At 35.3% G+C, this 15489-nt stretch overlaps 3 protein-coding genes across 5 annotated transcripts; 2 read left to right on the top strand and 1 right to left on the bottom strand.

Moving 5' to 3' along the window:
- Positions 1-723: 723 nt before the first annotated feature.
- On the top strand, positions 724-5871 carry LOC143217102 (protein SPT2 homolog). Of its 3 annotated transcripts, XM_076440886.1 has the most exons (7): positions 724-1037; positions 1147-1293; positions 1384-1513; positions 4097-4263; positions 4358-5339; positions 5421-5642; positions 5726-5871. In XM_076440886.1, the coding sequence occupies exons 1-7, from the start codon at positions 984-986 to the stop codon at positions 5809-5811; spliced, it is 1788 nt and encodes a 595-aa protein (XP_076297001.1). In that variant the 5' UTR covers positions 724-983; the 3' UTR covers positions 5812-5871. The 3 variants fall into 3 exon arrangements, with proteins under 3 accessions (XP_076297001.1, XP_076297004.1, XP_076297002.1); XM_076440889.1 differs by lacking the exons at positions 724-1037; positions 1147-1293; positions 1384-1513 and adding exons at positions 2102-2211; positions 3127-3258; XM_076440887.1 differs by lacking the exons at positions 724-1037; positions 1147-1293; positions 1384-1513 and adding an exon at positions 2254-3258.
- Positions 5872-6291: 420 nt separating this feature from the next.
- Reptor (repressed by TOR) lies at positions 6292-12278 on the bottom strand. Its single transcript, XM_076440890.1, has 6 exons — positions 11495-12278; positions 10775-11414; positions 10218-10643; positions 9637-10134; positions 9424-9546; positions 6292-9177 (listed from the first exon to the last, which is right to left on the bottom strand). Exons 2-6 carry the CDS (start codon positions 11400-11402, stop codon positions 9083-9085), a joined length of 1770 nt encoding a protein of 589 aa, XP_076297005.1. The 5' UTR covers positions 11403-11414; positions 11495-12278; the 3' UTR covers positions 6292-9082.
- An 89-nt stretch (positions 12279-12367) lies between these two features.
- On the top strand, positions 12368-15311 carry Morgue (modifier of rpr and grim, ubiquitously expressed). The gene is made up of 5 exons (XM_076440898.1): positions 12368-13140; positions 13295-13420; positions 13637-14679; positions 14756-14927; positions 15165-15311. The coding sequence occupies exons 1-5, from the start codon at positions 13003-13005 to the stop codon at positions 15279-15281; spliced, it is 1596 nt and encodes a 531-aa protein (XP_076297013.1). The 5' UTR covers positions 12368-13002; the 3' UTR covers positions 15282-15311.
- Positions 15312-15489: the final 178 nt, after the last annotated feature.

Below are 15489 nucleotides of genomic sequence, written 5' to 3'. Positions count from 1 at the left end.
CTATAGGCTTTTCAAAGCACACAATTCTCTTAGAATTAAAGTCTCATGTTCTCAAACGAGATTGGAGCAAAGTACGTAATTTATTCTTATTGCTACTTCATTTTACCACTGACATAGAACCTTTGGTATGGCGGTATGTCTTTATTCTTGCTTTATATGGCGATATCAATAATTTACACAATATTTCCGAATTTTTCAAAATGTGTATTGGTAATTTAGATTCAGATAGGAATTTAGTATTGAAACATTTATTATTATTGTCATGTAATAGATAATCGGTTGTAAGTATTGTACAAAAGATAAAATGTAATTCGAACTGTGATTTAGTAGATAATAAATAAGAACTTTAGTATTACCGAACAGACCAAATTTCTTTGTGTAATTTCGAAGAAATTTAAGCTTAAAGATTTATTATACACATCTCTACAAAATCGGAAATAAAATTAGAAAGTATTCTTTGTCGTGACGTCGTGACATGGATGTGAGAGTGATTTCTTTACTACCTATCTTCATTCCGTAAATCGAAGAAACAGTCGTACCTGTAATCTTCCTAACCTCATTACATAAAACTACGCGACGCCTATTATTTTGCAATTTTTGATAATGTTACGTGTCCATTTGTAATTTCATCTTGGAAATTTAAATATTCCCACCATAATGAACATGCTGACGTAACTGCATTGGCCATCTATCGGAGGAAGTACTATAGTTTCATGCCGTGCACTGTATTTTGCTTGAATCTACTCATCTCGACTTTCCCTATTCACTCAAAGACCTACATTTGTGATAAACGTCGAAGACGTATTTATATGATCTATTCTTCGATATATAGTTGTTAAATATTTAATGTCGAAAGTGCACGAATGTTGAACGTCTCGTTTCCAAACAGCTGACATTGAACTATAAAATGCGAAGCCAACATGTGAATTTAAGAAACACATTGTGATATTTAGATTTATTGCATTTCTCATCGGTTCGTCAAAATGGATTTTGGTACTTTGTTGAGTGTGGCACAGAAAAATGAGAATAGCAAGCAGGTAATTCTATTGTCATCTTTATAATCTCATTGTTTTCTATTTTTTATATGCATACTTTCGAAACGTGAGATTTTAAGTTAAGGTGTGACTCTGTTTTTATATTTTTTAGTCGATTGCTTGCTATCAGACGAAATTCGCTCCTCCGAAAAAACCAACTAAACAGGCTAAGGCTCTTTCACACAATATCAAAAAATTTTTAGCTCGTAAAGAAGAAGAGGAGAAACGAAAAGTTCAAGAGGAGAAGAAGAAGAAAGAGGTAGGAGCATAATTATCAGACTTAGTATATTTTATTTGTTCTACGTCCGGCACAGAATTTCGTTTACTTAATATTATGTTTTCAATGCAGAATTTGTTAGCATTACGGGATCATAAAACTCAAAGTCGGATAAATAAACACTTGAAAGTATGTAAGGCGGCAAATAAGGCTGCGATAGAAGACGCAATTGACAATGAGAATACAGCTGTTACAATGGCAGGTATGGCTATCATTATTAAATCGTTGTACATGCTTTTTATACTTTTAACACATTGATGGCAATGTCGAGGTTCCAGTATAATTTATTTTATTTATTAATAGTAACGATTAATTCTATGGTTTTTATGATCAATGTGTTAAAACTTTCGAATACTATAACGGAAAACTTTTGTAAGCAGTATAAGTTTCAATAATGAAGTTAAAATTTACCTTTGTAAATAGAAAAACCACTTTTAATATATATATATATATATGTGGCATATTCTTACACTACTAAGAATTTATCATGTCGGTACCACTTATGTTTTTGTCATAAAAATCTTTGTACACGTTTGCGAAGTACAAGATTTTGCGCTTGCTTTTTTTCCTAGTACATCGTTAAACCTATTTATTACCCTCTGTTACTGTATTGCATGTAAAACACTCGCTGTTCACAAATTTGTTGGTTGAAAATGTATTAAAGGTGAACAAGGTTCTTATTGCCTAAGGAAATTAATAGAGTGATATACACGATCAATGATATTCTCATTAACGAGTATTTAGGAGTATCAATCTCTATCCATAATGGGCAGTGTTTTTGCCCACAGGTAATTGAGTATGAATATGTACAATCAGCGCAATGCCTTCTTACTTTTCCATGGTCCGACAGGGTAGTGGGATTTTGTGGATTTACATGGCAGAGGATTCCAAGAAATTAAGGTCAGAGTAAATCTAATTCTAGAGCAGTCTGGAGGATAAACTCTAGATTGATCCATGAACAAACTATAGCGAGTATAGTGCATAAAGTAAGAGGTCATATATCTTTGTTTGTCTATACTTACGTTTATACTTGTTAAAAATCTATAAGATACTACAGTTGGAAAAGTTAGAATTAAACAAGACAGTACTTGGTTTCTTTAGTATTACGAAATACATAATTCCTTGCCTCTTCAGAAAAAAAAAATGAACAATGGTGTACAGTAAAAGCTATATAAAATAGTTATCCTCGCAAATTTTATTGTGAAAACTATACTGACAGCTTTATGCACTTTCTACACTTACAAAAAATTTCACTTCTGTGTTAGTAGTTGATTTAGATGTTGTAAAGATACTCAGGTGTTAGTAAAATATTGATTTCTGAGGTCTACGAGAATCATGACAGTGGAATGCATACTGTGGATTCCTGAAACAATACCAAATCAAGCTAGTGTCTGTCTTTTTGTAGGAGAAAACCCTTTCGCTTGAAATTGCGGTATATAGTAAGAATTTTATACATGTAGCAGGCTACCCATATATCAGCATTCTTTCTCGCATCTTCTTCCCCCTTTTTTCGACTAATAATGCTGTTCAAAACATTTTCAGTTTGTCTAGTTCTGAAGTCCATCGAACAGTGTTCTATAACTAATTAAATCTCCGTATTAATATTAACTAACGTTTCACTATATTCCGAATACATGGTCTAAGCTAGCGAGTCCTATTAGGGTATGAAAGTCTCCAAGAAATAGGAAATAGGAAAAACACGGTCGAAAGAATAGAAGCGTGAAAAGTTCTTGAGTTTATTTGCTAATTGACGCGCATTTCCTTCAAGCTGTACCACGAATAGAATAGCTCTTGAATACAAGTTCTCTATTGCAGGGCTACGAAGGAATTGTATTCCTCTCGAATGACGAGAGGACAGAATGTCAAGAAAGAATCTCGCGAAAATCGACAGGAGAATTTTCGCTTTAACGGCTTTAACTTTCTCGAGGGATAGCGATGATGGGAAAGGTAACATGCTTTCCTCAAGGAAAGAATGCTGGTGTACGGGCAGGGAACGTTTAAATAAAAAGCATTGATTCTCTACACTGTTAATTATGCTCAAATACATACATATATGTATGTTCATAGATTCTATATGTATAGTTATAAAGACATTTGTAGCAACAAGTGTATAGGAGCAAGAATTGATTATGGGACCGAGAGATGTCTATTTGAATATAATTAATAACATGGAATGTTCTTATTTCTGCATTGTTAGCATATGAGCACTTTAGTTTTCGTACAAGCTGTAATTCCAAATTCGTAGTCATAGATAGGCAGGTTTAATGTCGTGCAATGATTCACAAAAAAGTATCATATGAATTTCTGGCTTGCAATGTTGAGATAAACGTGTGTAATTCCGCTGATGGTGTTGCTATGTTTCAGGGATACTTTTCAATCGCAATTCTTTTATTTCTGATTCTTGTTTTATTTTGCTATGCAAGTATCTATGTGTTGTCAATGATTGGTACTTGAATAGATAATGTTTCAAGGGGGTATTCTAGTTCATAGGCTCGTAGAAATTGACCTTTCTTTTGCATTTTTTCAATGAACCAGCATTTAATTAAACATCCTCAAGTATAGAAAGTGGTTGCTAATTATCAACATATGGAAAATATGAGAAAATCCAGCTTATACCGTCTTACAAAAGGGTCTACAGTCTACGGTTTCTGATAGCGAAAGCAACAACAACAAAATAATTCTGGAAATTATTTATCGTCGTGTATTCAGAGAAATTAGAGTCGCGTAAAATGAAACGTTTTACATGTAAGTTGTCAAACTGATTTTCGTTCTTTTTCTTTTCTAGGACCATCCCAACCGGATGAGGATGATTATGGTTACGTTTCGCAAGAAGCTTCTGCATTTTATAATCAGTTAATGAACAAGTACAATAATGCGCCTCCCCCAAAACCTGTGTTCAGTGATAGTCGGAAAAGAACTATAAAAGATATAAAAGATATCGCTTCCACGAAGGTGAGAAATAGTAACGGCTGTTTTTCGAATTGTTTCTACGCTACGTGTGATACGATAAAGTAACGATAACGAAATTCATTTTGAACTATTCCAGGATAGAGTGAAGCAAGCTTTGAAGCAACAAGAAGTAGAAGAAGCGCTAGGACACCGTCGGAAACGAAAATCTTCTGCGAAAGAAACAGAAGCGGAGCCGGAAGAGAAAATTGAGAAAAGTGAAAAGGAGAGATTCGCGCAATCTGAAGAGAAGAGGGAGAAGGAGAAGGATGAGAAGCCGAAGCCCAAAAAGAGACCAATGCCCCCTCCAATGGATTTCAACGAATTGCTGAAAATCGCGGAAAAGAAACAGCACGAACCGATCGTGATCGAAGTAAAACCGAAAGTCGAGGAGCCAGAGAGATTAATGACCAAGAAGCAGATGAAAGAATACGCGAAGGAGAAGGAATGGCGAGAAAAGAAAGAACAGCGAAGCAAACAAGCCTGTTCGAGCAGCAAAGAGGGAACAACCACTGCCACAACTAATAAATTAAGCAAACCGCAAGAGTCTCGTGGCATTATGAATAAAATCGAATCGAATAAAATACCGAAGATCTCCGAATCGCCGATTTTAAGTAAAGCACTCCAGAAAACGTCATCGAACGCGGCACTACAACCGTCGGTTTCAAAGAAGATAGCGGAGAACAAGCCAAGCCAGAATAAGGCGAGCATCCCGAAGGTATCGGAGAGGGACATAATTTTGGAAGAGCGAAAGAAATTGGAGTCCGAGAAAAGGAAGTTGGAGGAAATGCGACAAGCCATCGAGGAGGAGAAAAAGAAGTTGAAGTTAAGCAAGAGTAAAATTGACGAGGCGAAGAATGCGAAATCAGATAAGTCGACTGTGAAACCGAAAGTTCTAGAAAAACAAATACCGTCGACGAGCGTGAAACAGAGGGAAACAACGGCGAACACGATGAAGCCTCGTATAAATCAAATGCCTCATGAAAAGTTTAAACAATTTCCTCCGACGGACCTAAGGCCGGTCAGACCTAAACAGAATATGCCTTCGAGGGATTATAAGAAAGGATTAGCTGTGCATAAACGTGAGGGGATATACGTAGTTAGATGTACTATATCCATATTACAGCATCTTCACTATTACTAAATTTCTATATTTTATATAGGACGCATACAAGATGAGGATGAAGAGGATTACGATTCAGAGCTCGATGATTTCATAGACGATGACGTAGAAGAGAATACGGAGGATTACAGTAAATATATAAGTCAAATATTTGGGTATGATAAAAGCAAATACAGAAACGTGAACTACGACGAGGACGACGTGGCTATGGAAAGTAGTTTTGCGGAACAGCTTAAAGAGGAATATGTATCTACTAAACTAGGTAATGATATACCATTCGATTGATTTGTGCACAGTTTCAACTGCTAACACCAATTCGACTAATCCAATAATGTTTGGTTTCAGGCATTATGGAAGACTTGGAGGATATGCGCCAGGAAGCTTTAGAGAAAAAACGGAAGGCTATGTTAAAAAAGAAAGTCAAACACTGACTACTATGCTCTTTATAAATTTTTATGAAATTTTATTTAATAAATTACACTATACTTATACGATGCTTGAAATCGTTAGTATCTCTGTTCTTGCAATGGATTCTCATGTTTAAAGAGATCTAAACTGACTTCATCGCATTTCCCTATTTGTTCTTACTTTTAACCAATACTCTGCCGTGAATGAATGATTTTATTTCCCGTTATGTTGTGTCAAGAATTATTTTGAATTATTCTCAAAGGTAAGAAAATTGAATACTCTTTGATCGCCTATTTATTTGCTAAGAAAACTACAATTATTTGAAATTGGGATATTAAATAGTTTTATTTCTTGCTATATTACACCTTACGCGATAAATTTTACGAATATATAGTAATTATGGAAAAAGTATTTCCAGCTAAAAATATATGTATATTATATTTTCATTTTATATAGGAAAGGAATGCTCTGATAATGTGAAAAGTAAGCGTTAACCAGATCTATTTCTTTCCTTTCTGCATTATTTTATATATTAAAAGAAGACATCGCGCATCTCAAGTATACAGAATATACCTATTGTATAATAAAATAAATATCGTATTATTTTAAAATTATGCTTAGGTATAACATTTGCATTGAGGTAGATATCAAATTAACCAGATATTCACGAGCATGCTTTTCTTGAATTTTCTTCCCTCTCAATGAATCCTGTTATTCGTTGTATATTATATACCCTTACTTTGATCAAAACATTCTGATATTTGCTGTTAGTCTACTACTAACGGTAACTTTAACGTATTCAACAATTTTTCAATTTTTTGTAACATTGTTTTAACAAAATTAATTCCCCTGCAACTTAAGCTACTATTTATGTATTATATATTATGTATAAAATATTCAAAATCTAATATATATTTATACATCGAACAAAATTTTAACAGTAATTTGACAATTATATATATATACACACTTTACTTCTTTATTCCCTGTAACCAATCACTTTAGAGACAAAATATTGAAGTTTAAAAATATTTCAAATCTCCAATAAGAGTGATAAACTTAAACGCAACCATGCATTAATCTTCAATAAATTTCGAGGGTGTATATACTTTACGAGTTCACACTTGAAATAATTTACAACACAAAAATATTGAGGACATAAAATAGCATGATGCCTTCACAAGTATGCTTGATAATGTACTTCAATAATTATACGGTATCACATCGTGTTACAATTATAAATAAAAATGTACATTTTAGTTTAAGTGATAGAAAAAATCTTCTTATACAAATATATCTATATAAAATAAAGTTCATTTACCGCTAAACGGAGTATTTAATATGTAAGTTAGAATGACAATCAACAATAATGTAAGACACAGACCTCGAAAGGTGAAAAATTCTTCTTTTCAAGAAAAAAGGTTCTGCTCCTTCGTGAATGAACAAACAAAAAATGTTTACATGCATTCGTCTGAATATTTTAATTACTGTACATATTGGACTATATAAAACCACTAAAATAAGAATTTTTAATTATGAATGGCATTCTTTTGAATTATGAGCTATACAATACGCCATATTAAATATTTTTATATACATATATATGTATGGTGACTTATGTATACATATAAGTCACCAAAACCTATAAAGAAACTTGTAAGTAAGTAGTAGAATGTATAGTATCTGTTTATACTATTATAAAAAACTTCCAACTTTTTCAATAGGTAAGAGGCAATCATCTTCAACTTTCGAACTTAGTAAAACTACCGGTGAACATGAAAGAAAAATGCCTGAACCTGTTAACATAAAAAATCGTATATTTAAATCTAAATCTCAAAAACAATATTTACAAATAACTTAAAGCAAATAACCCTTTAAAAATAGAATTACTCATCTTATACCGATTTGATCACTGTCAAATTGTATAATGTATATAGTAGCAGTTTCAAATTGCATATTATTCGTATCAATGATGTAAAAAATTCCGAACACTGGATACTTGATTCTATGCGCTCACGTATCTTCTACTAAAAATGATTATAGCATCGAATGATACTTCTCGGGCAAAACGAAAATAATAATATAAAATTGATTGCGAACGTAACAAGTAATTTGCATTACAAATAAGTTTTACAGTAAAACATAATTCGTAGACCCGACTTCTTTCAAATAAAAAATAACGGTGCTCATGGCTTCGCAACTCCTTCTTACATATTGATTAATTGGAGAATTTAAATATATATATATATACAATATATATATATACTACTTTTATTGCGACTATGGTCGCTGTTATCAGAATGTTATTAGTACCACACTAAAAACACTTGTTTGTTCACCTTTATGAAATTTTCAATAATTGTAAAGAAGTACGTACAAAATTCTCTAGCATTTTGTACCAATGAATGCTCGGTGAAATTTTTCTATGTATTCGAAAAGAATAATGGAGAAATGGATGCGCATGATAGTTGACGTTTCTTCGTCTTTTATGCTGCAAGCTTTTGTATTTGTGTAATCGCGTAGCATGTAGAATAATATTGCGAAATTCAGAGCATTTGTTTCTAACGTTATATGTACATATACACACACAAGTACACAAACACGCGCAAATATAAAAAGTATGTACAACATAAGAACAGAAATAAAGTAGAGAAACGGGAAATACATAGGAATGCAGAGCCTCAACGAGACAGAGAACATCGATGGTACATTTTGTAACATTCAACTTGAAGCAATGCACAGAAACTCTATCAAATCTGTATGTATATATACATATGTAACATACTTATATGTATATAAGTATATATATATATATTTATATATATACATACACATATATAAACATAGAGAGAGAAAGAGAGAGAGAGAAAGATTTACAAGTTTACGATGGCAACAAAGTAATAAATGAAATTATTTATCACAAATGAAGTCAGGAACCGATGATTCAATAATGCATACGATTTTGTCTGTATAAAACTGAGCAACCTGAAATATATTACTTAGTATTAAAGATAAAAATAAACTATAAGAATATCTGCAACATTTTTTGCTTAACCTAGTATACTGATGATAATAATTGTCTACTGATTGCTAATTATTTTTTTGTGAAACAAGTCAAACGGTTTTATAAAATTGGTTCGGTTCCTAATTTCTCTGCCAAAAGCAACAGTCACTTTTGATTTCCGATCTAACAATAAACTGTGAAAGCAAAATGTATGAATACATCGCATCGTTCTCGCGATTTCGTATCAATACATATGAATGGCATAGTTTCTAGTAAATAATCTATGTATATTAAAAATCATCGATGCCGCCATCAGGAACGCCAGCACGAACTTTATCCAATACTCTGTTGACAAACTCGGTTGAATGATTTGCAATTCGTATTTCTGTAACACACAAATGTGAATGTAAGTATGCATGTGCCTGTAACTTTTACTTAAATCATTTGAAAACCGACTGTCCTTCCTAAAAGAAATTTTAGTTTAACGTTTACGAAGTACAAATATTCAAGTGAATTGTATTAGCACTTCGTCTAGCTTGTGCTGTAATCGTATTATACAAAAATATTTGGCTTTGGTATAAAAATAGAGACTTTGAAAACAATATAATTAAAGAAACTTGACGATACTAACTGGTAGCTAGTTTACAGCATTTTTCCATCTGACGTGTTAATTCTTCTTGATTTTCAGGCTTGGACTCCGCCAATTTCGCAGCAAGCGTTTGCTTCGCCTGAGATATGCCGTAAATCAGTCGCTCTGCAAGAATAATTATAAATTCGCTACAGTTTGTTTTCGGTGGAAGAAATGAAGATAATCGAACGAAGTATGTAATTGTAAGTACTGAACTGTGTTCTTGTTCAAGACCATGTAACTTGATTTTATTCGCCTCGTGTTGGGCTTTTTTCTTCAAACGACACGCCCGGGAAGCAAGCTTATTTTTCTCTTTGCGTGTTTTCGGTCTAGCTGTGAATGGTAACTCCGAAACTGGCGTCATATCGTTTATGACACGAGATAATTTATCTAATTCACGACCGATGCTGTACAATTTGCGGGGATTCGGTGTTAAATCATTTCCATCCCCTTTCCGTGCTTTCCCACTGTGCTTAATTCCGCGAAGCGCGCAATGAGGACTGAAAACAGGATCGGTGGCTTCGTTCAGAATATGTGGATCCTCCAGTCGCGTCCTTGCTACAAGTCTTTGTCCTTTTGGTCCCTTTGCCTGTACATTGTACTGCCAAAAGTATCGTTCCTTTTTACTGTGTTTACTCTCCCGATTCGAGTCGACGCTCCCGCTTCCTATTCTACTCCCGGTGCTTTGATCTTCCCCATCGCTGCCACCTGTATCTGCAAACATATGATACTATGTAACACTACGCTAAAAAGAATGGTTACGAGACAAATCATAGTACTCGTGACTGATGAAATACCGTTATCGGTGCTGTAATCATCATAGTGATCGCTATCGTCGTCGCTATCTTCGTAACCTTCGTCGTGGCTAAGATGATCAACACGGTAGCATGGATCTGGACTGAGTGCTTCCCCGGTGCTCAAACTACTTGTCGAACCTGCCTCGATGACACCACTACCAGTGAGACTACTAGTGCTCAATAAATGTGGACGCGGTTCTCTGCGTGTCCAAATTTGCTCAAATCCCATCGTTCGAGTTGGAGCGGACATAGACAGCCTGGAAACTTTCGGTTTGTTGTTGGTTGAACAACCGATATCTATCTGTCCGCTTGGGGAATTATCAAAAGAGTTCTCGCATCGCCTCATTAAGAGGTCGTGAAGCGCTGATTGACCGCTAGGCCTATTCATAGGATGCGGAGACGTAGACGAACTTGCTGTTGAACTACCTTTGAAGGAAAATAGTATTAGTTGATTATTACTTGAACGGTAATTAATAATTTCCTTGATAAGAATGCAAATGTAAAGTAATGAAAAAAAATTCTTTGCTGCAAAGCGAACAATAATTTATACAATAAACCTGCAACATTACTGGTTCCTGGACTTGGAAATGTATTAGGGCTAATCGTTTCCAAATTATCGCCAACGTTTATATTCAGATTGAATCCGTGTGTATTTATGTATGCCGGACAAATATTACGATACGTCGATCCAGATTGCGGAAAACTGCTTGGTGCGAAGCCACCGTTGTTGTCAGTGAACAGTGGACCGATCGATTGTGTGGCATTGACGTCTACTTTGAATGGTTGAATTCTTTCTTCTGGTAACAGCAGATCGTCGAAATTTAAGTCGCCTAGAAGCGTGTCGTCGTTGGCATTTAGTTCAGCGAGAGTAGGTCCTTGAATAAGGTCTGCTTTATCGACTTGAAATATATCATCGTCTTCCATTTTAAATGATACGTCTAGTTGATCAGAATCCATTTTAAATGGAGATTCTATAAGATCTGGTCTATTAGGCCAAGCAGATGGTATAGTTAACGGGGATGGAGAGAACTGGTCATATACACCTCTGCTGCTCCTATGACCTCCTGGTATCGGTACGGATGCCGACGACGAACCCATCTCTTGATTGGGTTCTTGCTTTATTATACCATCCATCGGACTGGATTTTATCTCTGGAAATATTTCTGTATATCCAGATTCCCCCATTTGTAATGAAATCTTAAAATCGATCAGGTTAAAATTTTCTACTTTTCAATACACAATATATTTAGATAATTCAGAATTCGGCGAAGACTTACCACTTATCTACTTTTTGATTAGCCAGCCAGTCGAATATCAAACGATCGATCAAAAACTTTCAAACAATAATCAAATGTATGCAACCATACAAGCTTGTTGCATGCATGTAAAATCGGTACAAAACAATTCGATTTAAAGTGAAAGTGAAGTAACTAATAAAATGTGCGAGCACGGTCGATCTGTTCGCATAGTTCTTGTTGGTGTGAATTAATAAACAAAAATCGTGGATGCACGCGCTTACATAGTACACTCGATACCCGCACACGAGATGACCATGACTTTCGTCAGCAAATATTTTTCCTAGGCGACGACATTGCTGTGGATGAAATTTTCTCAAATTAATCTTGAAAAAAAATCCCAAGATTTTTCGTTCAGCCGTGAAAACCGAAACATAGAAACAAGAAGGAAACGTTGCGATACGCTCGTGAATCACTTTCCTCGGTTGCGCACGAAATATCCGTAAAAACCAATCACAAAACACAGTTTGTTATTGTTTTGCCACAAAATTTTCGAGACAATATTACTGATATTAACATAAATAGGGAACGGTCACATGACAAAAGTCGAGTGCCCGACCAATCAAAACATTCAACCAATCATAAGTGAACCTTTAACTTGTTAGTAATTTATGATTCGCAAGTTTATTGGCAATTATAACTGAATAAAATGAACAATTCATACGCTGGTACAAAGTCTATTAACTCGATCAATTTCTACGATAGCTGACGCAAAGATCAGCGAATGGACGAAAAGCACAAAGTAAATAGATGTGTATTACTCATTTGTTGCTCATTCAGAACTGACCCGTCATAACAGAACCACGTGACTTTTGCAGGGACGTGCGTAACACTATGGGCATCGCAACAATTTTTAAACAACCTGATTGTAATGTATAATGGAATATTTGAATTGTAGGTGTTAATCGTTCAATCGTTAATCGTTAATCGCACAAGACGTTACTCAATTTTTTGTTCGGAAAAACACTCGATTACTCGAAATGAATTCTACGCGTAATGCGTAAATCTTTGCGCACATAGACACGCTCCTGTCTAAAATAAAATGGACTAATGAAAGGTTGATGTTGATCACGTGATAACCCAAGCCCACCATTGTTGTGTGACGAGCTGTCCATAATGCGAATGAACAGCAAGTGGACGATGTGTATGTACAGAGAAAAAACTGAAAGACGCATTTTAAATATCGCAGTAGTCTTTTAAAGTCCTCGGTGCCGATGCCCGATTGGTGGAAAGTACGAAACATATTGTTAGAACTTTCAACTGTTTGACCTAGAATGGACAAGTTTTTTTCTCCTGGCTGCAGTACTATCGAATTCCGTTATCACAGTACAAGAGCAGTTGTTGTTGCTCTTGTTTATGTCTTGAATCCTGACTGCTACCGATCGAAATAGATCCCGAATTATAAATAATGAATATATATGACGAGCGTGTGTCTCTATCGGATAATTCACTGTGTCCTTGGTAAAACAGCATAACATTATAATACCAAAATGGCTGGGGACAAAGTGGTTGATGGTTCTTCGTACCAGAGCGGAGAAAAAGCCCTCCAAATTAATGCTTCCAATGTAAATTTAAATGTGGAAGACGAGTTCATTGAATACGTCCCTTGTCCTGAATTTCTTTTCTCGGTAAGCTCTTTTCATTTCACCGTTTTTATGATCATTATTGTCGCTACTGTCAATATTTATTGTAGTATAGTCATTACTGTCATTTACTAAGAAAACGTCTTGAGTGTTTTTGAACAATATGCTGGTAGTTTAATCAATATACTCGTCGTTTCAGACGATAGCTTGTTGTTTCTGTAATGGCTATTATGGGCCATGTTTTGGGGAACCAGCTTGTCCAACGTGTCACGCATTTCTATTCCCTAATGACATTGGTTCTCTACCGGTTCCCATCTTCAGTGAGGTATGCTTATTTGTTATTACTAGACTGCGGATCTTTATCCGCAGGAAGGAGGAGTAACATTCAATTTAGTTTCTAGTTCTTGCAATCGATGCAGACAATTTTTATTTTGGATAAAGGTCCGCAGTCTAGTTATTACCAGACAACAGAAGTTAAATTGAAATATCTATTTATGTATTGTTGATTGTTGCGAATTTCACATTCTTTCGAATGTTCTAGAAAACAGACGATGAAGATTCAGGAAATGACGAGCCAACCGAACTATATTACAATCACGAGAGAAGAGCCAGTCAGCAACAACAGAATTCTCCGCAAAATCCAATCTCAAATGTATCAAACGTACCGAATATTTCTAATCCTAATTCTCATATATCTCCGCGCATTCACTCGCAAAACAAAAATATTTCAGCTATGCAAAATTATCAAAGAGTTTCTTATAATATAAATACAAGTAGTTCTAAGAATGCGGCGGGCTTGTCTAGGAATCCGCTTCGTTTCCATGATGATCATTCTAATAAGATGCGAGACAGGGCTAACGGGAACGACGAAACGCATTCGCAAAATCATAATGAAAAAGCTTCTACCGTAAATTTTCAAAACGCGGTAGAGGAAGAGCTGCACAACGCAGCGTCGCAAGCTCAAGAACTAGAAAATTATCAGCAACAGTATCGATGGAATTACAAAGTACAGGACAATGTGGGAGAATCGTCGCGATCGTACAACTTGTCCGAACGACTAGTGATGTTAACCAATTATAGACACATCGAGCACGAACCCATCAATGAACCAGGACTGGTGGAACGGCTACCGCCAGAGGTGTTGTTAGCTATTTTCTCGCATTTGGACGACGTTAGTCTTTGGTCGGCTGCAAACGTTTGTCGCAGATGGTACGGTTTGTTGTCGACGCATATAACACCGCAACAGTGGCAGCAGAATGTGAAATTACGATGGCCATTGTACAAACCCATCGGATCGGTGAAAAATTGGTATAAGGTATACGATTTCTTAGCTTCCTCGGCACCTTGCAGAACGTGTTTGGCGCAGATATGTTTGAGATCACGACAATTGAGAATGGAAGAGAACTCGTGGAGAAGGAAAAGATTACACAGTGAACTCAAGAATCTAAGAGTAGATCCTCCCGAAGGTATCCAAGCTACACCTTTGGATCAAATGTATTGTCAATGGCAGGCTACCATAACTGGACCTGTGGGAAGCCCGTATGAAGGAGGCTTGTTTTATCTTTATTTGCAAGTACCAAGAAGGTATCTTAATTGAATCTATAAAATAGATTACATTATATTATATACCTTTTCTAATACATCTTTGAAATTCTTCCAGCTATCCTTTGTATCCACCGATTGTACGATTTCTTACGAAAATACTTCATCCGAATGTATCTAGGCATGGCGATGTTGGTATAGACTCAATTCATCATAACTGGTCTTTGGCATTGACGATATCGAAAGTTTTGATCAGTGTACAGAGTTTGCTTACAGACCCGTATTGTCAGGTATATTATGTCTCCCTTTGCTAACAAGGGAAAATTCCTAACTACCAGAATTTAAAAAATTATTTTTACTATACAAGGTAGTCCGATAAGAATTAACACTTGGAATGTCTTACTAGTTCTTATTGGTCCACCCTGTATAATAATTTTCTGAATTCTCGGTTTGGCGATCCTCATGTAATAATAGAAAACAATGTTACGGTAAGCATCTCATTAATAATATATACATGCCACATATAGGTTTGCATGGAACCAGAACTGGGTGAAATGTATTTGAACGATCGTGAAAGGTTTGACGAAATTGCCAGAGCATGGACATGGAGATATGCTATGCACGACGTTGTGACACCATTATAAAGAAATTATTAATAAATTATTTGATAAATATATGACTATAATTTAATTGCCTTTCAATGGCTTGCAACTATGAATCGAATTAATGCAAACAATTAATTGACTACAGCATACAAACGATGTCCTGTTGCAACGATGAAGAGCCGCTGAGAATTACAGAGATAACCGAACTTATGGTTCTCTTTTTCTCGTATAGAAGCGCGAAATGGTT

Source organism: Lasioglossum baleicum, chromosome 16 (genome assembly GCF_051020765.1).
Source record: "Lasioglossum baleicum chromosome 16, iyLasBale1, whole genome shotgun sequence".
In the NCBI taxonomy this organism is placed as follows: domain Eukaryota; kingdom Metazoa; phylum Arthropoda; class Insecta; order Hymenoptera; family Halictidae; genus Lasioglossum; species Lasioglossum baleicum.
Note: the sequence above shows the minus strand (reverse complement) of the source record. Positions and strands in the feature narration are given on the sequence as shown.